The sequence below is a fragment of the Fusarium subglutinans genome (assembly GCF_013396075.1).
Source record: "Fusarium subglutinans strain NRRL 66333 chromosome Unknown NRRL66333_c0000198, whole genome shotgun sequence".
Lineage (NCBI taxonomy): Eukaryota > Fungi > Ascomycota > Sordariomycetes > Hypocreales > Nectriaceae > Fusarium > Fusarium subglutinans.
In genome coordinates this window covers 56,662-81,171 of record NW_023502261.1, presented here as the reverse complement: position 1 = coordinate 81,171, position 24,510 = coordinate 56,662, and the positions used below count along the sequence as shown (strand labels likewise).

General features: G+C 48.4%; 10 protein-coding genes across 10 annotated transcripts; 3 read left to right on the top strand and 7 right to left on the bottom strand.

Moving 5' to 3' along the window:
* Positions 1 to 90: 90 nt before the first annotated feature.
* Positions 91 to 1,887, top strand: FSUBG_10981 (uncharacterized protein; the record flags this gene model as incomplete). The annotated part of the gene is made up of 1 exon (XM_036675614.1): positions 91 to 1,887. One exon carries the CDS (start codon positions 91 to 93, stop codon positions 1,885 to 1,887), a length of 1,797 nt encoding a protein of 598 aa, XP_036533555.1.
* A 163-nt stretch (positions 1,888 to 2,050) lies between these two features.
* Positions 2,051 to 3,973, bottom strand: FSUBG_10980 (choline dehydrogenase; the record flags this gene model as incomplete). Its single annotated transcript, XM_036675613.1, has 1 exon — positions 2,051 to 3,973. The coding sequence occupies one exon, from the start codon at positions 3,971 to 3,973 to the stop codon at positions 2,051 to 2,053; it is 1,923 nt and encodes a 640-aa protein (XP_036533554.1).
* Positions 3,974 to 4,761: 788 nt separating this feature from the next.
* On the bottom strand, positions 4,762 to 6,510 carry FSUBG_10979 (flavin-containing protein; the record flags this gene model as incomplete). Its single annotated transcript, XM_036675611.1, has 4 exons — positions 4,762 to 5,839; positions 5,893 to 6,187; positions 6,240 to 6,431; positions 6,477 to 6,510. The coding sequence occupies 4 exons, from the start codon at positions 6,508 to 6,510 to the stop codon at positions 4,762 to 4,764; spliced, it is 1,599 nt and encodes a 532-aa protein (XP_036533553.1).
* A 2,136-nt stretch (positions 6,511 to 8,646) lies between these two features.
* On the top strand, positions 8,647 to 10,023 carry FSUBG_10978 (secretory lipase; the record flags this gene model as incomplete). The annotated part of the gene is made up of 1 exon (XM_036675610.1): positions 8,647 to 10,023. One exon carries the CDS (start codon positions 8,647 to 8,649, stop codon positions 10,021 to 10,023), a length of 1,377 nt encoding a protein of 458 aa, XP_036533552.1.
* Positions 10,024 to 10,276: 253 nt separating this feature from the next.
* FSUBG_10977 (general amino acid permease) lies at positions 10,277 to 12,118 on the bottom strand (the record flags this gene model as incomplete). Its single annotated transcript, XM_036675609.1, has 4 exons — positions 10,277 to 10,869; positions 10,925 to 11,487; positions 11,537 to 11,880; positions 11,930 to 12,118. 4 exons carry the CDS (start codon positions 12,116 to 12,118, stop codon positions 10,277 to 10,279), a joined length of 1,689 nt encoding a protein of 562 aa, XP_036533551.1.
* Positions 12,119 to 14,179: 2,061 nt separating this feature from the next.
* On the top strand, positions 14,180 to 16,873 carry FSUBG_10976 (uncharacterized protein; the record flags this gene model as incomplete). Its single annotated transcript, XM_036675608.1, has 1 exon — positions 14,180 to 16,873. One exon carries the CDS (start codon positions 14,180 to 14,182, stop codon positions 16,871 to 16,873), a length of 2,694 nt encoding a protein of 897 aa, XP_036533550.1.
* Positions 16,874 to 17,068: 195 nt separating this feature from the next.
* FSUBG_10975 (transcriptional regulatory) lies at positions 17,069 to 18,963 on the bottom strand (the record flags this gene model as incomplete). The annotated part of the gene is made up of 3 exons (XM_036675607.1): positions 17,069 to 17,222; positions 17,267 to 17,435; positions 17,946 to 18,963. 3 exons carry the CDS (start codon positions 18,961 to 18,963, stop codon positions 17,069 to 17,071), a joined length of 1,341 nt encoding a protein of 446 aa, XP_036533549.1.
* Positions 18,964 to 19,789: 826 nt separating this feature from the next.
* FSUBG_10974 (alcohol dehydrogenase) lies at positions 19,790 to 20,863 on the bottom strand (the record flags this gene model as incomplete). Its single annotated transcript, XM_036675606.1, has 1 exon — positions 19,790 to 20,863. One exon carries the CDS (start codon positions 20,861 to 20,863, stop codon positions 19,790 to 19,792), a length of 1,074 nt encoding a protein of 357 aa, XP_036533548.1.
* An 899-nt stretch (positions 20,864 to 21,762) lies between these two features.
* On the bottom strand, positions 21,763 to 22,670 carry FSUBG_10973 (short-chain alcohol dehydrogenase; the record flags this gene model as incomplete). Its single annotated transcript, XM_036675605.1, has 3 exons — positions 21,763 to 21,979; positions 22,031 to 22,331; positions 22,391 to 22,670. 3 exons carry the CDS (start codon positions 22,668 to 22,670, stop codon positions 21,763 to 21,765), a joined length of 798 nt encoding a protein of 265 aa, XP_036533547.1.
* An 845-nt stretch (positions 22,671 to 23,515) lies between these two features.
* FSUBG_10972 (uncharacterized protein) lies at positions 23,516 to 24,158 on the bottom strand (the record flags this gene model as incomplete). Its single annotated transcript, XM_036675604.1, has 2 exons — positions 23,516 to 23,953; positions 24,009 to 24,158. The coding sequence occupies 2 exons, from the start codon at positions 24,156 to 24,158 to the stop codon at positions 23,516 to 23,518; spliced, it is 588 nt and encodes a 195-aa protein (XP_036533546.1).
* Between the last annotated feature and the right edge of the window lie 352 nt (positions 24,159 to 24,510).

Here is a 24,510-nt window from a genome sequence, read left to right as displayed (position 1 = left end):
GGCAGTGTTTGTTTACTTATTTAAGCTGGTCTCATGCACCGAGTCTCGTCATGTAGCCAGTGCACGGATTTCCAGTCTTGTCGCGTTCCAATGCATCTCCCCTGTATATCGAGTACCCTCAGAGCCGCAGGCGTGGCATTGCTTGCCATCACCGCCTCTGCCGCTTCTACCCCATCCCAGGATTGGACCAGTCTAAAGCTTCTCACAAAGTCTGCCGATGCTCAGGTTCAAACCGTCATTGATGGCAAAAATGCCTCATTGACTGGCTCCCCAAGGTCATTGACGCGTGAGGTCCGTCGCCTTGTCACACCATTTGTATGGCCAAACTCAACCTACTACCACGATGAATCTCTGTTGCCTCATATCGAGGAGATGCTCTCTGTACTGGTAGAGGTCCAGCATGACGATGGAACTTACACCGTCGGCAATCGACACTCCCCGCCTGATACCGGCTTCTTGATCGAAGACTTTGGTATAATGGTACGCATCCTCGAACGCGACGATCACGAGGCTTCAAAACCTTTCGCAAAAGCCATGCGTGGTATTCTCAAAAAGGCTGCGCCTGGACTTGCAAAGGGCGGAATTCATACCCCTAATCATAGATGGAAGATTTGCAGCGCCTTGGCACGCATCTCCAACATTATTGAGGATCCCAGCTTGATTGAGAGGATCGATGAGTGGCTCGCAGAGGGCATTGATATCGATGCTGATGGCATCTACTCGGAGCGTAGCCCTAACTACTACTCGGCTGTGTCGAACCCTTCTCTATTGACAGTAGCTCACGAGCTCAATTACACAGGATTGGTCAGCTTTGTCCGCAAAAACCTCGAGCTTTCCATTGAGCACGCAGAGCCCAACGGCGAGATGGAGACGATTCAGAGCCGTCGACAGGACCAGTCTCAGCCTCCAGGGGACAACATGGGCAACTTTTACCCACAATTTCGCGAGCTTGCTCTGTTAGACAAGAACGGCCGATTCGCTGCGATGGCTCGTCTCATCGAGAAGCGAGTTGGACCTCAATTGGGCGATTTCCTTGGCAACCTCATCGAACGCCCTGATTTGGCAGCCGAATTGCCCAAGTCAAAGCAACCATTCTCGGACTTCAAGAAGCACTACAAGTCAGCAGGTCTCGTGCGAGCCAGGCGTGGAAAGCTCACAGTCTCGGCATTTGGTGGGTCGGACTGGTATACCACGGACGGAAAGAAGGCCGAGTTCTATAACCGAATGGGCTCGGGCCTTTCGACGAATCCGACCATGTTCCGAGCCTGGAACGGAAAGGCTGTTCTTGAAGCCGTGCGACTTAGTGCCAGCTTTTTCAGCATGGGTCACTTCCGATCGAATGGCGTTGAGCTCTCCAAGGATGGTACCATCAAGTTGGGGAGTGAGATCGAAGTTCCGTACTACCTACCTATTCCAGCCGATAAGCGTGACGACAACGGGACATATGCGCTGTCCAAGTCGGTCGATGGTCGTTTCTATGCCATGCTTGACTTTACGAATCGTCCAACCAGTGTTCGTCGTCTCAAAACTGATGTTGAGATTAAGCCGACCAAGAAGGGATATGATCTCGACTTTGAAGTTTCGGGAGAGGATAATGTCGAGTTGACTTTTGAGTTAACTTTCAGAGAGGGAGGAAAGTTCAAGGGAGTGAAGGAGATTCTTGATAGCGACAACACAACCATATACAATCTCATTGAAGGGAAAGGAGAGTACAGCATGGAAGATGACAAGATCACCTTCGGGCCAGGAAATGGAAAGGGACCAATTGCAGCTGATGCGGGTGAGCAGTATAGTTGGCACGGGGGTAATCTCACTTTGCAAGGGAGCCATGTTTACATCACAGGCAAGACGCCGCTGAAGTATACTTTGAACCTCGGCTTTGGTTAGGTAGACCAAGACTCAGAGAAAATAGCCAGATCCGTCATGGATAAACATCGCAAATTGACCAATCAATGCGAAAGATTTGTACCTCAAACATTACTTGGTATTAGTCTTCGTCTAAGATAAGCTCAACATTTATATACATTATGACCACTTGTCTCATAAACATCTACTCCTCAAGCTCAGCCAGCATGACATCAGCAGCCTTCTCAGCAACCATATAGGTCGACACAGCTGTAAAGGTACCGGGGATGCGAGGGTAAACCGAAGCATCAACAACACGAAGACCAGCAACACCGCGAACTCGGAACTTGGAGTCCAGAACCGCCATCTTGTCATCATCAGCACCAATGGGGCAAGTCGAAGAAGCGTGGTGACCCCAAGCAACATCCTTGACATAAGTCTCAATGTCCTTCTGAGAAGTAACACCAGCACCGGGAAGAACCTCAGTGACGTTGACGGGCTGGTTGGCCAGTGCGCTTCGTGTAAGCTCAACGGCCTCGTACAATGCCTGGAGATCAGCAGAGTAGTCGCCGTTGCCAGTGTCGAAGTAGTTGAAGGTGATGGCAGGCATGTCGAGGGGATCAGCTGACTTAAGGAGGACCTCACCGGCGTTGTTGCGGGGGTGAGCCTTGAGGATAGCCCATGAGAACCAGTTGTGCTCGATGGTGGCGTTGACAGCGTACTGGGGGAAGTATCCTCTGAAGTTGACGGGACCACCGAAAGCGAAGATGTCAAAGTTGTCCTTCTCAGCAGTGGAGCTCTTGTAGAACATGGAGGCAGCCAGACCAGAAGAGGAGTAGATACCGTGATCGCCATCAACGGGAGCTTTCCAACGGTCGACACAAGGGTCCACATCAGTGTAGAGCCCGAAGGTGCAGCCATCGAAAGAGGTGAAGTTGTTCTCGAGAGTTCCCTGGACGGAGATCTCGTAGTGGTCCTGAAGGTTGGTACCGACACCGGGAAGATCGGAGATGACGGGGATGTCGAACTTCTTCAGCTCATCAGCAGGTCCGATACCGCTAAGCTTGAGGATCTGGGGAGTGTTGTAAACACCGCCTGAAACGACAACCTCACGAGAAGCAGTGGCGTTGCCGGGAGTGCCAGCAGCGCCGGTAGCAAGAGGACTAGCCTTGTAGAGATGCTTGCCGTCAAGGAACTCAACACCATTGGCACGAGGGGGCTTGGAGTCATCGAAGGTGACCTTGGTAACGTAGCAGTTGGTTCGGACATCGAGAGGATACATCTTGGTACCGTTGGAGTACTTGGCATCACGGACAGAGAGGATAAACTCGCGGGGTCCGATGCGGCTGGCATCCTTGGTAGACAGAGGGATCTGGTAGAAGCCAGCCTCATGATCACGAGCCAGAGTATCGGCGTTGGCATCGTCGGCAAGCAGACCATCCAAGGTGATGTTCTTGCCACTCATCTCAGTCAGAGCAACGGCACCTCCGCCGAGAATGCTGAAGAGCTGCTCGTCGTTGAGGGGAATGCTGAGGGGAGCAGTCTCAGTGCTGAGCCAGCCATCGTAGCCGTGGCCAGCCTCGCCAGCAGGGCGGTAGTTGTTATCCTCGGCCTTGACAAAGTACTTGCGCATGTTATCCGCTGACCAGGAGTCATCACCGGTCAGAGAGGCAATGTACTCAAAGTCAGACTGGTGAGGGTAAACAGCGATCAATGCATTGTGAGCTGTGCAACCACCAAGAGCTTGGGTGCGGGGGTATAGAGTACCCTTCATCTCAGCGCCTTCAGGAGGGTTAAGACCAGTATACTCTCCGTCAGGAGTATCATAAGTAGTCTTGTAGTCACGCGCTTGTCGCTCATCATCAGCATAGTGACGAACAAAGAAGTTCCACGAGATCTCAGGATCTTCCGAAGCGTTGGCAGAGTAGGCAGGGACGGTGTAGTTGAGCGAGGCATAGTCGTCACCAGCTTCGATGAGCAGAGTCTTGTGACCAGCCAATGCGAGGCGAGCAGCCAGAGGACCTCCTCCGGCGCCGGAGCCAACGACGATGTACTCGTAGCCTGTGAGGGCGACGGCGCACACGGAAGCTGGGGCGGCCAGAAGGCCGGCAAAGAAGGCGTGTCTCATGGTGTATTTAGTGAGATCCAATCAAAAGAGGGTGATAAATGAATGACGTCCCTGTGGCCGTGGTTGGTCAACGAGGGAGAATGAAGGAATGACTGTAATGAATGGATGGTGAGGTACAGCATAACTCGGGTGCAACTTGCTATTTATCTATCAATCAAAACGGAGTAGAATTTCTTAGTATCCCGGCTTAAACCAGGGGAGGTTCTTGTTGACTGTAACGACCTCGGCATTCAGTCCAGAACAAGTCAGGGGTCAACTGCACCACCAACTCTCCCATTATACAGACCCAAAATCAATTGCAGAATCTACAGACTTGGCTCACACATGGCATAGCAGGCAGTGCAATACCACCCCAAGGAATACCACCACGATCGGCATAGTCTCGGTTCACACTAGCTGCCTTTCCGCCCATCCCCGAACATAGAGCTTGGCCCGGGGTCCACTCCCGCGGGATCAGACACATAACCGGGGCGTTGAGCCGCACGTCGTTACATGCACCAACCAGAACCATCGAAACATCCGCTGCAGGGGCGTTGCATCGGGGATCGGCGGCTAGGTTCAATTCCGCAGCTCGACCGTTTTCTCCTGACTAATAGTTATGCGCTGCAGGATATAGGCAACTGGTCCGTTCGCCGGGCTTAAGCAAGGTCGTTATGTGCAGGGAATGTAAATGAAATGCGGTCATAATTCCAGCGCATCCAACTATAGCCACCTACATCCGACTCTAATGCCGGGCCCAACACGCAGGACTTGTCGTTCTAGAAAACGTCTCCTGTCTTGGCTGTAACCTATTCCTCCCTCAGCTTCTTACTCTTCCCAGAAAAGCTCTCCTCGACTATCCTATTCTGACGGATAATCTCATCCCTCGCGCCCTCCCACGTGTTTCTCTTGCCTGTCTCAAAATACCGAAACATGTGAGCTGTCTCTACACCGTGGTTCATGAGGTTATACATCTCTCTATCCTTCCACCAGAACTTCCACCCTGCCCATCCCCATCCAAGGTTCTCCATACCTGTTCCAGCTTGTTCGTGCATCCAGGGTTGGAACTCATATTGTTTGACCATGCTCACATCGAGATGCGGCTCGCGAGCCCAGTTTGCTGCAACCCATTTCTGATGGTCATCTACCCATTTCTCCATCTCTTGGTAAGGTGGTAATTGGCTTACGCCTCGCCAAATGTTTGAAATGGCCATGTTCATGACATCGCTGAATGAGAAACCGTTGTTCTTGCCATATGCTGAGTAGCAAAGGACGGCACAGCTGTCTGCGTACTTGGGAGGGAAGACATTCATATATAGGCGTTGAATGGCAGGTCCATGATAAGTCGGTGACTTTGGCACACTGTTTTCGATGACAGGAGCGACTGAAAAGTCGGCGCAGTATCCTGTAGTCAAGATAATGCTGTCCACGTCATCCAGTACAGTCCCATCATCAAACTCGATTGATCGTCCGCCCAAGAATCGTTTAATTCCATGCAAACTCGTCAAACTCCCATCTTGCAGGTGAGGAACAATATCCTGGATAAGACCCGGTAATCGCAGCGTCGGGTTTCGAAATGACTGAATTCGCCATTCTGGGTCAAGTTTCACGTCTGAGAACTGGGACGAGAGAAGTCTGGCTCCCCAGCCTGCCAAGTATCTGTAGAAATTCGGTATGTTCTTTGCCATCCATTGTGTAACTTGGCGGCGTCTCCACGATATCATCAAATCTGTTGGTCGTCCTTTGCGCATACGCTTGACCACCATTTGGCCGCTTCTATGAGAGACGTAGACTTTTTTCGCTGTGCCGATGACTTGTGGCGTGATCTCGCCTGTTGTTGTAGATAGGCCGAGGATCACCACTGTTTTGTCCTGGAACGCTTCTGGACTAAAGTACTGGTTAGTATGGGCCAAAGAATTCTGCAGCAGAGTATCACGGACCTTCGGTATTGCTGTGAGTGTATAATCTCTCCTTCGAATTTATCCTGTCCCGGAAATGTCGGCATCACTCTTTTAGTCTGATAACCATGACAGAAAACGACCTTGTCAAAAGGGCGAGTCTCTTTTTCGCCAGTCCCGATTTTCTCAACCTGCACTATCCATCCACTATCGTCGCTGTTGCGGTTGACAGCTTGAACAATACTATTGAACGAGATGTGCTCTGTGAGTTTGAAGTGCTCAGCATAAGTCTGCATAAACTCTTGAAAGTTCGCTGCACTCAGATATACAGGATACCCTGCTTCCAGTCAGCGTCATTACGTACATCAGCAGACTCGGACCCGACTTACTGTCTGGTATTGGGAAATCGGTAAATCCACAAGTATACTTGCTGATATTCGCACTCGTGGACGCTAATGCCGTAGTCCATCCATTGTTTGCGTCATATGCCCATAATCCCCCGACAGAACTACGTCTCTCGAACAAAGTTGCGCTGAAGCCATCTTGCAGAAGCTGCTTGAGCATGGAAATGCCCGTTGGACCTTGCCACGTTAGAGATCAGTACCAAATGTCGCACGATTACTCACCAGCGCCTATGATAGCGACACTGACGTGCTTCATTTTGGCTTGTGTCCCATCTGATCTCCTTCTGATTTGGAAAGAATATGGAAGTGTTGCAAAGTGAGAACTGCGTGGTATTTATCATGTCTTATCAAAGGATCAGACACTCAATTAGCCGATTGGCAAGTTCGGAATGTGGCGCTCTTCATTGGCTGTGTGCTGTGTCGGACTAAATTCTTACATGTCATCATGCCTCTTCCTTGGATCGGCATTGCTGACAAGCTTTCCACTGCAACGTTAGATGGCTGTTTCACTCCGGGTCTCGCGGAAGTGACGAATCTTCAAAGAACTACCGGTATTGGGCTTACAGTGGTTTAATATAATGCAAGTATCTCGTTCTCATGATGACCGCCCGTTATTTCTCTTTGGATCTATCAGCCAACTGACCTGAGGTACGTACGTACACACTGCTCATGCCTAGGCAATATTTTAATTGCTACAGTATAGGACAGGTTCGCGAATCCAGCCTGGATCAACACTCTTGTTCTCGTACTGAATACTATGCAACAAAATGCTAATGACTCTTGCCCCAAGCCGTCTCAAAACCCACCCATGTTTTCTCTTTGCAGAACGTCCAAGTGCGTAATCCAGGAGCCACTAAGGATATAGAGAAGCTCTTCCAGCATGCAGATACAGGGTCATTGGTGCGAACTCATATATGTCCTGGATCTGATTGATGAAGCGATGAAAAAGAAATCAGTCTTCTAACGTGATATTCCGGGATTGAGGAAGAAAGTAAATCCGACTGACCAACTCTTGGCAGTGGAAATCAGATAGCGTTACTGCCTCGACGAGGCTAGGGAAGTACGACAGAACATCAGCTGATGTCAACCCACCATTTGTTGCCCGAGGTACAGCAATATCAGCCGCGACGTGTCAATCATCTTAGTAGGCACAGGATGGACAGCAACAACTTACTCGAGGAAACGCTAATAGTGAAGAAAAGTCTAATCATACGATAGTGGCTATTTCACCATAGAGTGAACAAGTAACGCGGGAAATAGTGCAGCCTGACGCTAAGAACTCAAGATTAATCACACTATATTTAGGGTTCTGGATGAATTGCCAGTTGATCGGAAGTCAGCCATGGCCCATCAGTACCAGTGAGAAATGTGAGATACCAAGTGCACCAAAAGAATTAAGGAAGAGAATACCTAAATCTTCAAGAAATCGACAAAAGCGGCCACGCCTGAGCTCTAGTTCTAAGGTTGTGTCACCTGCGTAGTTTTATCTGACTCGTTGGCAAGAACTTGCTCCCTAGCCGCCTCTTGCCACCGCGCTGCCGCCGTTGTACTGGCGTATCCATGTGACAGAGACCGCTATGTTTCGCTACGAAAGTATGTATGACGCTGGTAATAGCAGTAGCCTTTTGAGTCATTTTGGATGCGACTAGTTTCATCGGTTTCATTTAATAAGGTGTCATATCTCTCATTATCTTTAAGCAAGATACTATGTTGCTTAGGTTGTCTATGGCATTACCGTGCAGCGACAGTCTCTTGATTCTAGTGTTTTTCAGTCCCTCAATCATAAAACAGCTCCTTTGCTTGGAGACCTTACGAGTTCAGGTTAAATGTAGTAGCCGATTTCCTTTGTTGTGAGAGCCTTTGAGACCGTGCTGTGAATTGAGTTTGCTAACATTCCAAGCGAGGTAGTGGTTTATGCGCTACTCGCTTAGTTCCAGGCTTGTCAATAAGATCCCTGATGAGGAACAGAACTAGCTACTACTAGAAAATGCCTCAATGGTAGATACACTTTGAGGCTGAGCTACTTTCTTCTAGTAATAAGTACTATCCATATAGCAAAGAGCTAAGAGAGATCGTCAGGTAGTAAAAGTCAATTGCATTATACTTTATGCTAAGTTATAAACTAATAACTTCCAGTCACTATTTATCTCTCACGTGGTGGTTCCTGGAATTCTGTGGCTTAACGTCTAATAAGACACTACAACCGCCACATTCTAGCCTCATTCCATAGCTTTCACACAACGCTGAGGGATATTCCTAGTGCCAACAGCATGTATAAATCCAACACTTACCTGCAATAATCCTGCTGCCGGAGGATTTTGGATCCCGAAGGTACATCGAATGTCCCCTTGTTCCTCCGGCTCCCACTGATCATTGAGCATTCCTCTGCACCATGTTATCCAAACTCCTTCCCATTGTCTTAATTGCAAGGGCTCTTGCAGCGCCTCAAAACCCTCCCACTTATGCCAATGAGCCAAATCGATGCGATGCCACTTGCCAAATCGCCTACCGACAGGTGCTAGCTATGGAAGAAGAACGCTGGGTTAACCAAGACATCACCCTTGATCCCTTCTATTCAACCCCCTCAAATGTGTCAAAATATTCGACTGGGGACATATTAAAATGGGAAAAGATTCCAGCTGAGCAGGCTTATCGGCGATGGACTGTCCCCGCCGGCATATCATTGACCCGTTTCTACTACATGTCGGAGGATATTGAAGGGAAACCCCTTCCAGCTACGGGCATCGTGCTTATTCCATACACCAATCCCCAGGGGAGCAAGCCATTCCGTACCGTTGTTTGGACGCACGGGACAGCTGGCGGAACACGGCAATGTTCACCATCGAACCATCGCGCATTACTCTATGGGTGGACAGCTCCGTTTGCCCTAGCCCTCGCAGGCTACGTCGTTATTGCCCCTGACTATGCAGGCCAGGGAAGCGAGGCTCAAGGCTTTCAGTACGAGGCTGGTATTCTCCACGCAGCAGATGCCAGCTTGAGCGTCCAGGCTGTACGCAAGGCTCTCGGCAGCAAGATTACAAAGGAGTGGGTTGTTGTAGGCCACAGCGAAGGCGGAATGTCTTCTTGGCGCACCAATGAGCGAGAAGCAAAGACTGTGGCTGTAGGCGGCCTTCTCGGTGCTGTTGCTCTTTCTCCCGGCCTTGTCCCAAGCAAGATTATTGGTGAAACGATCCGCCGTGCCGCAAATGGCGGCCCTGCTGGAGACTTTCTTTCTTCTCTCATGCTGCAAACAGTTTCAAGGATCTACCCCTCGCTCAAAGTTGAGGACTATGCTTCTGATATTCTTCTTGCCCGGATGCCTCTCGCCGACCAAGGATGTTTCTACACTTCGGCTACCCTCTACAGCAACCTAACTATCAGCCAACTTTACAAGAACACCAGCTGGATTGAACACCCCGATTTCATCAAATGGGAGAAAGTATACAATGGTGCAGGTCCTCATAAGCTAGCGGCTCCAATGCTTGTGATCCAAGGCGCCGAAGATCCCATAGTATATCCTGACACGTCTGAAGAGGCTTTCAATGAAACATGCAAAGCGTTCGCTAGCTCGACGACAGCAGAGTTCAGGCTATACCCTGGTCTTGGTCACGGTCCTGTTCTTCCTGCTTCACAGCAGTATTACCTTTCGTGGATTGAGGATCGCTTCAACAAGGTTTCTCTCAAGAAAGGCTGTAAAAAGCTGACTATGACCCCCGAAACTGACAACTTCTCCCCAGTTAATGATGAATGGGTTGCAGTATTTTCTTAGAGGACTTGGCAGAGATTCATAACCGGGAATGAGGTAGTGAAGGATAGGCCATATACAAGCCTCAAGGAAACCCATATATCTTTGTAATTATTTTCTCAATGAAAATGGATGGCGTTTCGGTGGCAGCAAAGTTAGTCGATTTCTATAGGTGATCAATGAGAAAATCTCTCCTGCTTAAGTGTTTCAGGGGACTAAGTGTAAAATGTAATCTTCAGCTGAGAGGCACTTCGCATCAGCGCTGTCTAGCTCACGACTACCACATTCTCTCCCAGGCTCGCCTGGCCCAGGTCATGTCGGCGAGTCTAGCCTTCTCAACCTCCTCAATGCCGCCTTCTTCCCAGTGCCTGCATTCCTCATCAATCTCAGCCTTACCGGTGATCAAGTCTGCATCCTTCGGATTGACGATGCCCTTACCCTCTCGCCAATACTTGATCTTGCCAATCAGATACATAACCGCAGTGAAAGCAACAGCGAAGTAAGAGGTGATGAAGCCTCGCACACTGAATGGGCTGAATACATCGAACCCTACAAAGAAGATCGCCGTACATCCCAGGGCGAGCGCCATGATGGGTGTGTATGGTGTATAAGGCGCGACATAAGAGAGTGACTCGTCAGCGAGACCCTGTGCTTTGCGAGCACGGTAGAATCCAATGTACGCAAGGAGCATAAAGCTGTATGAAGCGATGAACGCGGTGGTGGTCAGGTCAACGAACCAGAAGAAGACCTCTATGGCAGAGTTGGATGCCACAAGAAAGGTAACGCAAGAGATCAAGGAGACAGCCGCAGTGGAGTAGATTGGGACTCCAGTCTTGGTACATTTCATCAAAAACTTGGGAGCTTGGTGATCTAAAAGCCTTATCAGTGGTCCGGTCAGTTTCGATAAGGAGCGGATCAGGCTTACCTCTGGCAAGGCCATATAGCGTTCGACTAGCAGCGAAAAGATAGGCGTTGCCACAAGAAAGCCCAGACACGAGGATAAGGGCGTTAATAAAGTGAGGCAAGAATCCAATTCCAAGATTCTGAATGCCAATTACCCAAGGGCTAGCAGCAGCGCCAGATGAACCGTCCGCAATGGCGCTAATGAGCCTCTTATCTCTTGATGAGCATATAATGCCAACACAAAGGGCACCGATGATATAAAACCCGACAAGACGGTAGAATATCATACGCGCGACTCGGGGGATAGTCCTACGCGGGTTCTGGATCTCACCGGCCGCGAGGGCGATCATGTCAGGTCCAGCGATCGTAAATGCCGCATAGATAACAACAGACCACCAGCCGAGGAATTTCCCAGCGGGACCTTTGGCGTAATATTCATGCATGGCTCCGTCCTTCCAGTTCCGAAACCCATAGGCATCACCTTTGGGGTTTCCACCGGCCATCGTTACAATGGTGATGAGGACGAGGAGAATGAGCAACAAGACCTTGGTTATAGCGAGAATAAACTCGGCTTCGCCATACCACCTGTTAAATGATTAATTTCTGATGTAATAATGGGCACTGGGATACTTACTTGACAGCAACAACGTTGAGAAAAATACAGATAGCCATTGAAACGGCTATCCAGACAGCAGGATTAGTGGTACTATCCCAGTACTCAGCCACAGCGGCGACTGCACTATACTCAACACAAACAAGCATACACGTCCCGAAGAAGTAGGTCCAGCCTAAGCTAAAGCCAACAGCTGGCTCGACGAAGCGAGAGGCAAGTTCAAAGATGGAGCCGCGAACGGGGAGATATGCCATCATTTCCGCTACACATAGGTACGTGGGCCAGATGAAGAAAATACCCCAGAATGTGTATCCCAGTAGAAGAGAAAGGGGTCCCGCTTGACTTAGGTAGCCTCCGATGCCGACCTGCTTCTCGTCAGCCTTTGTTGTGGATGGAATTAAATAGCTGGCCTACCCATAGTGCTGTTCCGATTGAGCCACCGATGGCCATGAGTTGTACGTGACGGGGCTTTAGACCACGTTGGGTCTGTCCGTATTTCTCAACCAACTCATTGACTACCGGTTTGTTATCGGTGTCTAGTAGAGAGCCAGGACGGTGGCTTTCCACGGGTGCGATGCCAAGTTCAATCTTTTTGGCATCCATGATGGCAGAAATGACGTGAGATCGGGTAAGAACAAAGGTTTTGGGTGTCACTCAAATCTGTTGACACTGAGCTATAGCAGTGATGATGGTGCGGATATCAAGGGATATATATGTTCATTTCGTCACTGCTCTAAAATGGCCTCATGACGCTCGCAGTCAACTTCCAAACTTCAGGTTCACTATCGCAGATCGGCTTATCTGCAGCATTCAAGTCAAACAAACTATCCCTATTACAGAATGTTCAGGCGACGTGAACCAGATCTACCTCCGACTACCGAGCGTCTAGATTTGGCTGCGAACGCTAACAGCGATAGCAAGGTTTTAACGTTTACCGTGGTTGTGAGATTGACCAATCTTCTTCCAGATGTATATCAGCCACACCAGGGAAGATAAGCTATCGTAGTCGGGGTAATCTGAGGAACTTCTCAATATGGAAACCTGGAGCGACTCGTGCACTTCCCCGCGTTTTAGCGTCTGCGCTTGGAGCTTCTACCATTTACTTGTTATCTGAACCGTTGCTCTTGTTCCTAAGACATTGCCGTCCAGATAGGCCGCCTTTCCGTACTACGCACCTGTCCTTATCTAAACTATGGCTGAGATAGCATGGATTGGACTCTTGGATCGCGGTACTGGGAAGGCAGCGGACACCGGCTGTGATAAGGTTGAGTGTTGCGGAATCACACCAGGACTCAACCCCATTCCCTACAGGTGATTATATATTGGGAGATGCACCTGGCAAAGGCGGTTCTGCAGATGATATGTGCAAAACCCGGGCTGCCAGCACCCCCGAGTAGAGGCTGTCACGCGACCTCAGCGACCTCTTTTTATTCTTTCCTCTTACCTCTTGAATTCTTCCCGGACGCCCTTTCGCGGTACTGTGCGTGGGAAAGCAACTCCAAAAGTATGTGGATCTTCATTTAAGTCAAATGGCTGTCGCCGGGATCCTTACATCACACTGTGCGTGCCTACATAGTTCAAGGAATTCTAGGCGACCCTCGAGTCGTACACCTATTCGGCGGGAACTACATCTGTAATCTCCTTCATTCGAGAGGCTCTGAAATACTGGGCTGTAATTCTATTTTTACCTCCTAGTGCTCTTTAACCTTGGATATCAATAGTAGGTATAAGTCAGATCTAAGGACCAGGGATGTTTCTTTGGCTGTTTGGTAGCACAAATGTTCAAGGTTATGGAATAATGATTGTGATTTCTCCAGCTTCCTCGGCATCTGCCGATCGAAAGCGTCATTAGTAGAGTCTTGTTTCGTTTTGAAACGAGCTAAATTAGACAGTTCAGGTGTGGCAGATGCAAGGGCGGATTTCCAATTTTGCAGATCTAGGGACCGCTCCCGCTCAAGGCAGTGAGACAATGTGTGGAGCTATAGCATTCCATCTCATCGTTCAGGGACCAACCGTCTACTCCGACTCAGTAGTTGTCTTTAAAGTTCATTTGACGTGTCCTCTCCTGAGGCATTGAATTAGATCAAGGATCCCAGGAATGTGACTAAAATTATCAGGCAAGGTCAATCAAGACAATGCCTTCTCAGCTACATTGCAGCTGTGAAATGTGATTCTGTATGTGATCTTTGTCTCAAGCTGACACTTGAAGGAGCCTGCAACCGACGGTAGAAACAATTTCTGCTATCCCCGTTGTGAAACTTGCCGTAATAGAGCCGGTGAAGCTTCCTGCAACCTACGATTCCCATGCGTCCTCGATCTCGCAAAAGGAAAGGCTCAGAATTACTAGATATTCGGCGACTGAGAACCAAAGCTTTCAATACTCCCTCCAAGATCAACCACCTTCTGCTGTTGACGGGATATCGCTATGCTTCTATCTAACAATCGTAACGATCCTTCATAGTCTCTGCGGCAAAGCAAAATTGACGGTAGGTACCGGCCTCCCAGTGCATCATCAACCTTTGCAGGATAACCTTGACATCACTAGAAATTCCCGACGACGAGAGAACGAATTTAGAACAGCTATTGGGGTGCTACCAAACAGGGAAAGACTGTGCTTATCCAACTGTAACCTTCGATACAACCACTTCGCATCGTCCAGAACCGATGGACCATTCCGAGGGTGCTTCAGATGCGCCCTTTGCATCCTTACCTAGCCACTCACAAGGCTGTTACACGGCAGGGCATGCTCCTACAGGCGGATCGGACGGTAGACTACCGCGACCTATGTCTATCCATAAATCAGCGCAGCTTCAGCAGCTTCCACTTGTCTTCGCTGTGGAAGTCTCGAGTACAAGCGAGAGAATCTTTGAGCAACAAAAGAACACAATCTCACATATAACCTCGAAGCTTGAGCCCAAGGAGCTGGCAGACCAGTCTTACATTTTACCTTGGGATCGTCAAGCTCACGACCCAGTACCTGCAAATCTGATTGGGAGCCTTAAACATAGCGTTGGATCAAACCCATCGAGCATTTTCGAAAACCATCTTGGTCGAAGATGCCTTGAGGAGTCAAAGATCTGGTTCCTCATGACAGATGGTGTAGTTGAAGAGGAGCGTGCCAATGCCTTTACGAATAACATTGCTGAAGCGGGATTACACGGCACTCCATCTGTCATAATTGTCTTTGGAAACAGGTCTCGTCCTCCTTCTCGAAGCAAATTCTCAATTGGCATGTCTATCTGTGCACTATCACCACATTGTGCGGTGCTTTTCCACGACGTATGGAGTAATGAGCTATTCATCGTTCAAGCCAAAGGTTGTTTCGCTAGTTTGCTTCCGAAGGGGTCTTACTTCAAGTGGTTCAGTGGAACGAAATGGGCCGACTTTCCCCAGACGACCTACGATAGGCTGCTGAGGGTTCGCGTTCCAGACGCAATTCAACTCTCAAAAGATGAAGTGGCCCTGCCTTACGGCAACGTGTTCGATATGAAGTCCATCTACAACGACCTCGTGTCCGAACGCGCCAAGCTTCAACTGGTATCAAACAACTGTGCCCTCGATGCGATAATGGTAGTTGCCAAAACGAGAGGAGAAGGATTCTTGGTCAAGCTGTGGATTGAGAGCCTTCGCAGAACAACGACGAGAGACAGCCTGTCGATGGAAAGAGACGATATCAACTCCCGAGGGATGAGAACCATGACATATCTACTGATGGCAGCTGAGAAAGAGCTGAAAGCAGCAACAAATCGCCAAAAAAACATTTGGTCTTGTTTGGCATCTATCGCCGAGTCCAGAGCCATGGAAATACACGGTCCAAGCAACCTAGACTTTCATCGCGCATCACTCAGATTTGAGAACAAGAGAAATTGGGCCAGCTTCGAAGCCAAGGTGGAGATGGAACACGCGGCACTCAGGCGTGTCACCAAAAGCTTACAAGAGGTCCAGTCAGCGATAGGGATACTCGATGGTCCTTTGCGAGATGATTCAAGGCTCGCCCTAGCTGACACTTTTTGGTACCCCGCTAGTGGAGTAAAGGCACAGAGAGACAACGAGAACCTTGCGGCATCTGTTCAACCGAACAAGGTGGATAAGGAAGATGTCGACAAGACATTGTTTCTCTCCAGCTTCAATGGCACTCGGAAGCTTGAAAAGGCCCCACGGTCAAAGGCGTACGCTACCTGTCCGATATGCCGAGAGCCGAATTCGATCCAAACGTTACTTCTTCGATCAAGCCCCAAGGACAACAAAACTCCACACCTTCCATTGCCCAACCAAAGGCTCCAAGTGAAGTGTCCCTTGGCGCTGGGGAATTGCCCAGAGGTCGACGTCATTCTTCCACTTACATGCTGCGATGGCTGCGCATTCCTCCTCTTGAGGATGAACAAGCAAGTCAGCTCTCTTCAAACTAGCTATCAGGTCGCCGCGGCACTTCCACTTGTATCGCTCCAAGACAAGCAGAACCGAAGGCTATGGAGGCAGAAACTCACAGAGGTCTTTAGACATCGCTTCCACGATAGTGCTGTCTTGTCTGTCTTCCTCGCTACCATCTGCACTCAAATTGAAAACGTCCCTAGTCTGGCACGCTCAAAGACTCTCAAGTGGTGCAGAGATGAACTCTCTCGACTACCAGGGATCCACGTCCCCCAAAGCGCTAGCCCAAAGCTCGTCACCACTCTTCCATCAGCACTCAGCAATATGGTTCCGCCGCAACAGGTCGCCTTCTTTGCATGCCTAGGAAACAAATTCTATCTAAAGGCAGTTCTATCGCAGCCAGTTGAGGGGTTCGTTGTTCTCGTTCAGCTAGCAGCATCGATGAATGTTGTTAAACCAGAGGCTATCCGGAAGCTGGTTTGGAAGCGGCTTCTATGTCATTTCATAGAGCAAGACTTGCGTTTACGAACTAATTTTGGGACAGAATATGCTTATGCTACGTTTCAAGAGATTATACAAGAGTCTCCGTCCTCTAGCCAAGAGCGTCCTGGCAAATTCGTTATAGCTCTCCCGAAACAACGAACAACTGTATCACTGACTTCGCTGGTCAATACATACCTTATCCCGCCAGGATCGAGCGCCATATCACATTTTTCTCGCATAGCCTGCTTTAAGGAAGTATATAGTACGACCAAGTATAACGCAGCGCTAGCATTATTTTTACATATAATGGCCAGCCTTAAATATCATGGTGAGGAGGCTGTGGATATCTTGGAAGAGATGCAGGGTGTGGCAAACAAGCTTCGCCACGTTGGAGAGGGCATGAGGAGTGTTTTTGAGGATCCAGCGTCTATTGACGAGCCTGGAGCTGCGTGTGCCATTGCTCATTTAGAGTCGTGGCTGAAGTACATTGTATCAGGGAATTGAGCCATTTTTTGTCTAGACCTCCAAATGACTCTTTTATAATTATAGTTTAATCTCAATTTCATAGGAGATTGGCAACGAACTTATACTTCCGATCTAGTAAATATCTCATGATGAGAGGTATCGAATAGCTCGTCGAGATAGTCCCAGTTAGTTTCGTGTTGTAGCTGGGCCTCCCCCTGTTTCCGCCCACTTCCCTCAGTTCCACTTGGCGATGCTAGTATAGTGCTGGCGGGTGGTAACATCTGCGTGTTGGCTATTAGTTGCATGCCTTCGCTGTTTTGTTGTGCCCTTAAACGAGAGATCGTAGCTTCCACTATTGATAAAACTCTGGATCGAGCCCTTACTCCATCTTCCGATTTTTCAGTTTGAATCATTGTTCTGACTCTTTCCAACAGAAGCTGTACACCAAGTTGGTCAATATGAAATCCCTCCGTGATCTGGTTTGCTGCGTAGGCCACAAGACACAATGTGGTTACGCCGAGTAAGAAATCATGCCAGGTGATACTCTTCATGAACCACTCCTCAGTCTCCAGCTGTCCTCCAGGCTTGCACTCCTCATAGGCTTGTAGAAGGTCAGTTACCAGGGCATATGAAGCCGAATAGCATTCTCGAATGCTCTTATCTCGATGCTTAGTTACATGTGGACGATGAAGAACACATAGACTTTTGTAGTATACAAAAGAGATACAAAGGCGAGCGACGATAAGTTGAGGAGGGTCGATTATACAATTCTCGATTGGGCGAGGTCGATATAATTCCGGCAGGCTTCCGTGTAAATGCTTGAGTTCAGCATCCAAAGAGTCAATGCGAGCGTCTATTCCCTCGTGTGAAGGATTTACTAGCGCATGTTGAAGAATCTTGTCAAATATCTTCATGAATTTGTGCTTGAGAATGCAAAATGTCACATTCGTCAGCTCAGAGTCCAGTCGTGAGGAGGGCAGTCGAGGGCTGTCTTCATCAAAATCAGAGTCGAGAAGATTGCTTGGAGCTTATGTGTCTGAGACTGCTAAGCTGATTCTCGACGGAACACTCAGATGGAATGATACCAGAAGATCAAGCTGCATGAACATACTCCATGCCCTGCGTCGCATCTCTGCTGCGAAGGGACTCAGACTCAGGACGCTACTCTCTCTGTGATAGCCTGAGACCGTGGCAATGTGGGCAAGCACACTAAGAAGAGCACCCATATCCGGATGTATTTCGAGACAAGTGATGAAGCGTGAATGGAGATAAAGCAGGAGTGCCTCAAAGCAGAAGGCCTTAGGACGGAAATACTCGCCCAGAGCAAGACACTGGGCGGCAGCAACTGCAAATCCATGTCCTGGTATTTCGTTTTCTTTGCCCGTTCGCGAAATGTTAGCGGAGATGAACAGCATTGAAAACAGGATGGATATCCAAAGTGGCGAGGCTGCGCCAGGATCGCTCCAGAAAGCCTCGTACTGCCTCTGAAATTGCACTGAATGTATGTATGGCGTGATGTACAACCGAACGCGGAAATATGCGGATACGAGGCGATCGGTGCTCCTTCGCGATGGAAGATAAGTACTAAGTACTTGTTCGATACTGATGGCTTGTGAAAGGCCAGCGCCGAACATGACGTCCATTCCCATTCCAACGTCTGCCTGAGGAGCACTTGTGTCTCCTTCATCTATGTCATTGCCCTCAAGAGGATTTAGCGTAGACCTGAGAGCTTGTATATCATCCAGCATAGCTGACCAATGTGTTGTACCGCTTACAGCCTGGTCGGAGCGAGAAGACGACGATGCGATTGTGTGTTCCCCAGTGTCCATATCCAACGGCAACTCAGCAGCCGGAGTGTCATTTTGAACTCCAATAGTGGTAGCTGACGGTTGTTCAGCAAGTAGCCCGACGAGATGCTCTAGATGTTCAAGACGCGCTTGGGCCTGTGTGTCGCGGAGACGGTCGCTGTTCGGGTCATCGATGGAAACTTCGTATGAACAGGATGTAGCATCTCTCCTGCGAACACAGCTGCTACAGGGACTTTCGCGGTCACAATTGAGCTTCCTCTTCCGACATGCTGCACAAGCCAGCCGCTCCCTGTGTTTTCTCAGCCTAGATGCGGACCTCATGGTTGATTCAGGACAAATTGTACTCCTGGAACGAATAGGGCCCTGATCTGTATTGAAAGTTCCAACTGAACAGAAGGTTAGCTGTGGGGACAGAAGGGGCGCTAGGCCTAATTAGGCCACCATTAGTAAGCAAAATCAGAGGTCTAACCTAATATAATAAGTATCGAATTATACAGACTTTTACAATATACCTATTTAACCGTAAACCTATTATAGAAAAGTTGCCAAGAAGGTACCTAAAAAAGGTCACTTTTCTATATAAAAAACCTTCCCTTAAATGTACACTTCTGGAAATATACATTAGGCTAAGTTACTAAATAAAATCGGCAGGCTAATAAGGCTATAGCCTAAGACTGCCAGGACCCTCCCTAACCTGTACCTAATTAGTTACTTTAATTAAGCTAGTCTAGTTATATAACCTAGCTTTTTATAACTTAAAGACAAGGGTAACCTTTGGTACCTAGCAATTATGCCATGCTAACGATATACCTTTTGTCCCTACAGCTAACCTTCTATTTAGTTAGAACTTTCAATACAGATCAGGGCCTAGAGCAAAGACTTTTATGAGGGGCCTTTAGGTTAATGCGTGCCTCTTTACGAGCTAAACCTTGATAGGATTAGTGCTCGACTAGACTAGATGGGTCAAGTCCGCAGTGCATTTCCACTAAATGTACCTCGGAACCACTTGAAAGGCTACTCCATAGTGAAGTATAAACTTATAAAATAAAGGTAAAAGCAGTCAAATAAAATCAAACAAAGGCTTATTTTTATCTATCCTTTGTTCAAGCAGCCATGAGTCCCATCTTGTATAGTCATACCGCTGCAACTATTCTAGTGGATGCTTTAGCGTTAGCTTTTCCATGCTCATTTCCCCACCGGCAACACGTCGGATTGCCTCGATACCAGCCTCAGCACCCGTTACAACTGTGACAACAGGCAGTCTCAAGCATCCATCTTTTGCAGCCAGCATATTTTCCATAATCCTGCGTATACGGATAGCTGAATCCGGATCTTGAGGTGCGCCCATGGCGTTCATACTGCCGCTTGGCCGATATGACGTGCACATACCGAAGGTAGGGTCTTGGCGGACCGGGAGCGTACAGGCTAGGCGAAGACTCTCAGAGGCGCCCAATACACTCTTCGTAAGCTCAGGAGTGCTAGGGCTGCCAGCATCAGCAGGACCCACGACTCCTTTGCCTACAGTATCGAAGGCCAAGGTTAAAACAATCCCGAGCGTCTTCTGAGCCTGCTGAATATCTTCAACCACGTTGCGGCTCCTGTAGTCGAAGCAGTGGGTGGCTCCCAACTCTCGAAGGATGTCATGGTTCTTAGCTGAGGCTGTTGCAAAGATATGTTGGAGCCCAGCCGCCTTGGCTAATTGAATGGCCATCATTCCAACGCTACTCGCGCCGCCCCAGATGAGAATTCCCTTGCCAACAGGGTCAATGCCAGCGACGCCAGCGGCTGGAATCCCCAATCCAATGACATTGAACAAGGCATCTGCCGCCGTTTGTGCCGGCATGCAGACCACACTGGCATCTTTTGCTGATATACCGGCTGGGATCTTAAAGAGCAGCTCAGACCTCGCGACTACCAAGTCCTGGTGGGTTCCGTGCGAGGATGGCATTGGAATGACGACGGGTGAGATTCCGAAGACGGTATCTCCGACTTGGAATCGTGAGTCGGGGCCCGTTTGCTCGACAGTACCGGACATCTCGAATCCGGTGATGAAGGAATTAAGTCCCATGTAGAAGAAGTTGTAATCGCAGAGGTTGATGGCTGAATAGTCGACACGGACAAGGCATTGGGAGCCCTCAACTGTGTACTTTTCTGTCACAGGCTGGACGAGGAGCTTGCCCTGAGCGGACAGAAAAATGGAATTTGATGTTTGGACAGACATGATGGTTGTTGATTGGATGGTAGACTTTGTTGATTGTGAACGATGGGGAAAAGAAGAGATAGATCTTGGAGTAGTGTATTTATATTGTCTTGACCGTGGTGCTCTACGATCTTAGTAGCCTCTGCCCGGAGGATCAAGCCCTCTTCGCCGCGTGGGAGCGGACTGTCTCAAATATCGGCGGGCTGATTTGTATGCCGAGGGTTCTTCATTTCCCGACAATATCATCTAACGTACTGATACCTCACATCTAGCCTGTTTGAACCTAGCTGACTAGCCTTCCCGGGAGAAAGCCCGGGGCGATTAGATTAAAGTTTTGGAGCGGAGATAACAAGGCGCGACAACCGAGCGCGCGTTACGGAGTACGGAGCAACTAACAAAGCATTAGGTAGGAGGGCGTAGTAGTCCTTTGTTGTTCTGTATCTCCGAACACTCAAGGCTTGACCGCTTAATTGCTCAGTGCGAGATGTTACAGTAGACAAGCAAGGTTATGTTAACAAACTTTCATGTTGATCGTTAATTGTAGTGTTAAAACAAGGGACGCTCCTAGTCATACGAACTTCTGGCCCTTTCGGCCTTAGAAACCAACTGTTTACAACCTTCCAGACCCTGCTATTGTACAATAACTCAATCTCATACAGCGTGATAAGCAGAATATACTTCTCTTAAGGGTAGAGGGTCTTCGTAATGCTATAAGAACTGAATGGTAAAAGAGGATAATCCTCAAGGGACAGAAGGTTAATATGGAACACAATGGATCTTATCATCATGCTAAATTTAGCAAGATCCTAATTATAGTATACAAAAGAGACATAATGAGATTGATCTTGGTGTTGTCATATGTTATTTAAGCTCAGTATCTAGCAGCAGCCTTGGCTTCACCTGTGGCTGTAAATCGAACCCTACCAAGGCTGAACGCCTTGCCTTGATACAACTTTGCCAACCTCCTTATCCCTCACCCCTTCCAAAACATCTCTAACAATCGCGGCTCCAATGGAAGGATCAATTGCACCTTGTGTCTTGTTCTGCTCTTGGCCAACACCGAGACCGGTTGCCAGGTATCCAGGGCTGATAGCCCATACCTTGACGCCATCCTGGCCAAGAAGCCGGAACCACTCCCTAACTCTTACGTTAGCTCTATTCTTCCATGCTGACCAGGTTATATCATACCTCATCATCATGTTCATTGCAGTCTTACTGCTTCGGTATGCGGGCAAATTGAAGTTATTCAAGGCCTTTGGCCAGCCCTCGCTTGGCTGCTTATTGATGGGCAAGTCGGGGCTTTCAGACCCGGCAAGAGAGGATGTACCGCTGGCGATGAACATGAGGCGGGGATCGCTTGACTTGAGAAGCAATGGGGCCAAGGTCCAAGTCAAGATATGGGTCCCGGTCACGTTCACATCATACGTTCTATTCCACATTTCCCTAGCGAACATCTTGCCCGCAGCTAACTGTTGATCGAGTTGGGTACCTGCGATTCGCAGACAAGTCAGAATTGTAAAAGATATCTTTGAAGTGGGTACAACTTACCTGCGTTATTGATAAGAGCATCAAGTTTCCCGTACTGAGCATTGATGTATTCAAATGCAGAGGCAATAGAGATATCATCTTCGATATCAAGTTGAATTGGATGAAGGTAGCTGGAGGGAAGCTCTTCCTGGAGGTTCTTGACGGCTTGCTCAGCCTTTTGAAGGGATCTACCTCCAACCAAGACCTCATACCCTGTATCAGAGCTGCAAAGTGCCTTGACGATTTGGAAACCGAGACCAGTGTTGGCACCTGTCACAAGCACGAGCTTGCGTCCGTCCATTTTGATCAGCTTCTTGTGTTGCAAGATTAATAAATGATGTAGATAGAAGAAGAACGTAATCAAATCGACAGTCTAGTAATATCTTACCTTTTGAGCTTCTTGCGGTCTTGTAACAGATATTTATGGATGAAAATGAGGAAATTCCGGAAAAGCAGTGCTGTCTCTGTCTCTCATGGGATATTGATTAGTGTCGGCCGGGATTTCCTTTCCCCACAATTTCTCGGCCATTAACTCCGATCATGATGCCCGGCCGTAGATGTTGTCTCGGCCGACAGTATCCGGTCCGGTTAGGTCCGGCCGGTAGGCGACTCTTGGTCCCAATTTGATTATAGCGCGCTTCGGACTGGACCTTCTATCATTTGCTTATCATCTAACTCAATTGCGGCTCTTGTCTCTAGCACAGCGCCGCTTAAATGCCTCGCATTTTATGCTTATACTATTCCTTACCTGAGCTGTGGGAAAGATAACATGGATTGGACTCTCGGATCGAGGTACTGAGAAGGCAGAAGACATCAACAGTGGAAAAGATCTATAGCAAGACTCTCTTTAATATTACTAAGTAAATAATATCAAGAAGAACTCTCTGGTTACTTTGTAGCTCTTGCTTCTGACTTTTACAGGCACTAGAATTTAACTATTCTGCTGCAAAATTTAGCAGCCGAACCAGCCTGTTGAATCTGGATGAGTTTCCTTGGACCTTTCCCATAGCCGACAGACCGCCGGAACTTAGTTATTATAGCCTGATTGGATTACCTTTTGATAGAGCAGACTGTGATAAGACCAAGATTAACGATGCAAATCCGAGGACGATTGTGAAGGTCACCGCCATCTAAAACGCGCTGACGTTAGTAAAATATAATGACAGAGAGAGCATCATCTACCTTGGAGTTGCCATCCCACCAGCCATCCTCTCTAGACTTTGAAGGCCCGAACTCAGTGCCAGCCCATAGCAGAATGGTTAAGCCGATCACCATGCAAAATATGGCCAAGACCAAAAACGCAAGGCTGAATTCCCATGCGTATACCTGCAGCCAGCTAGGCCGAGAACCATTGCCAGATTTCCGTTTTCGACCAAGGCTGTTTCGGATCAAGCTGAGGCCGTCGGGATGAGCAGACAGGCGGTGTAGTCTCATGCTCTGAACGCCTGCAATCACTACCGAAAAGAGGGCAAACACGAGGCCGCTGAACCACATCGTTCGCACTGACCAGGGCTTGTTGCGGCCGTTGGGGAGGACATCTGGCCAGGAACCTGTTGTGCTAAGACAACTTGCGAGAAGAGCGCCCTGTTTAGAACTTCAGTGAGTGGGTTCTGGAGGAAGGGATTTAGAAGTCACCTACAAGCGTTCCGACAAAGTTCAGTTCCTGCAGCTTATGGTCACGCCAGTTCTTTGTCATTTCGTCTTGCAGAGTCTGGCTATCTTCATTTAACATCTGAATGATAGTGTCGGCCGAAGTCGAGGTCTCTCCTAAGAAGCTAAAGTGAGGCATGGTGATAATATTTTGTTCTAGAATATGTCAGCCTTATTGTACTGGAATCTCCTTGTCGACTATCAATGGATTAACCTTAGATTTCAATATCTTTGCCTGCTCGAGATTATAAACAATTATCGATTACAAGATGATGTATTGAAGAGAAAGGAGAAGAACGCGGGGAAACGAGTTTACTTGCTTAGCACTGGGGGTCGGAAAAAAGATCCCGCTTTAGCCAGGATAGGTAAATATGTCGTCATTAGTGTGTAACGAATTTTGCATTAAAGTAATAAGATAGGAAGATATTGCGGTTTGAACTAATTACCAGATATATAAGTAATACTAAAATATTTAATTAAGTTTCCCCGTA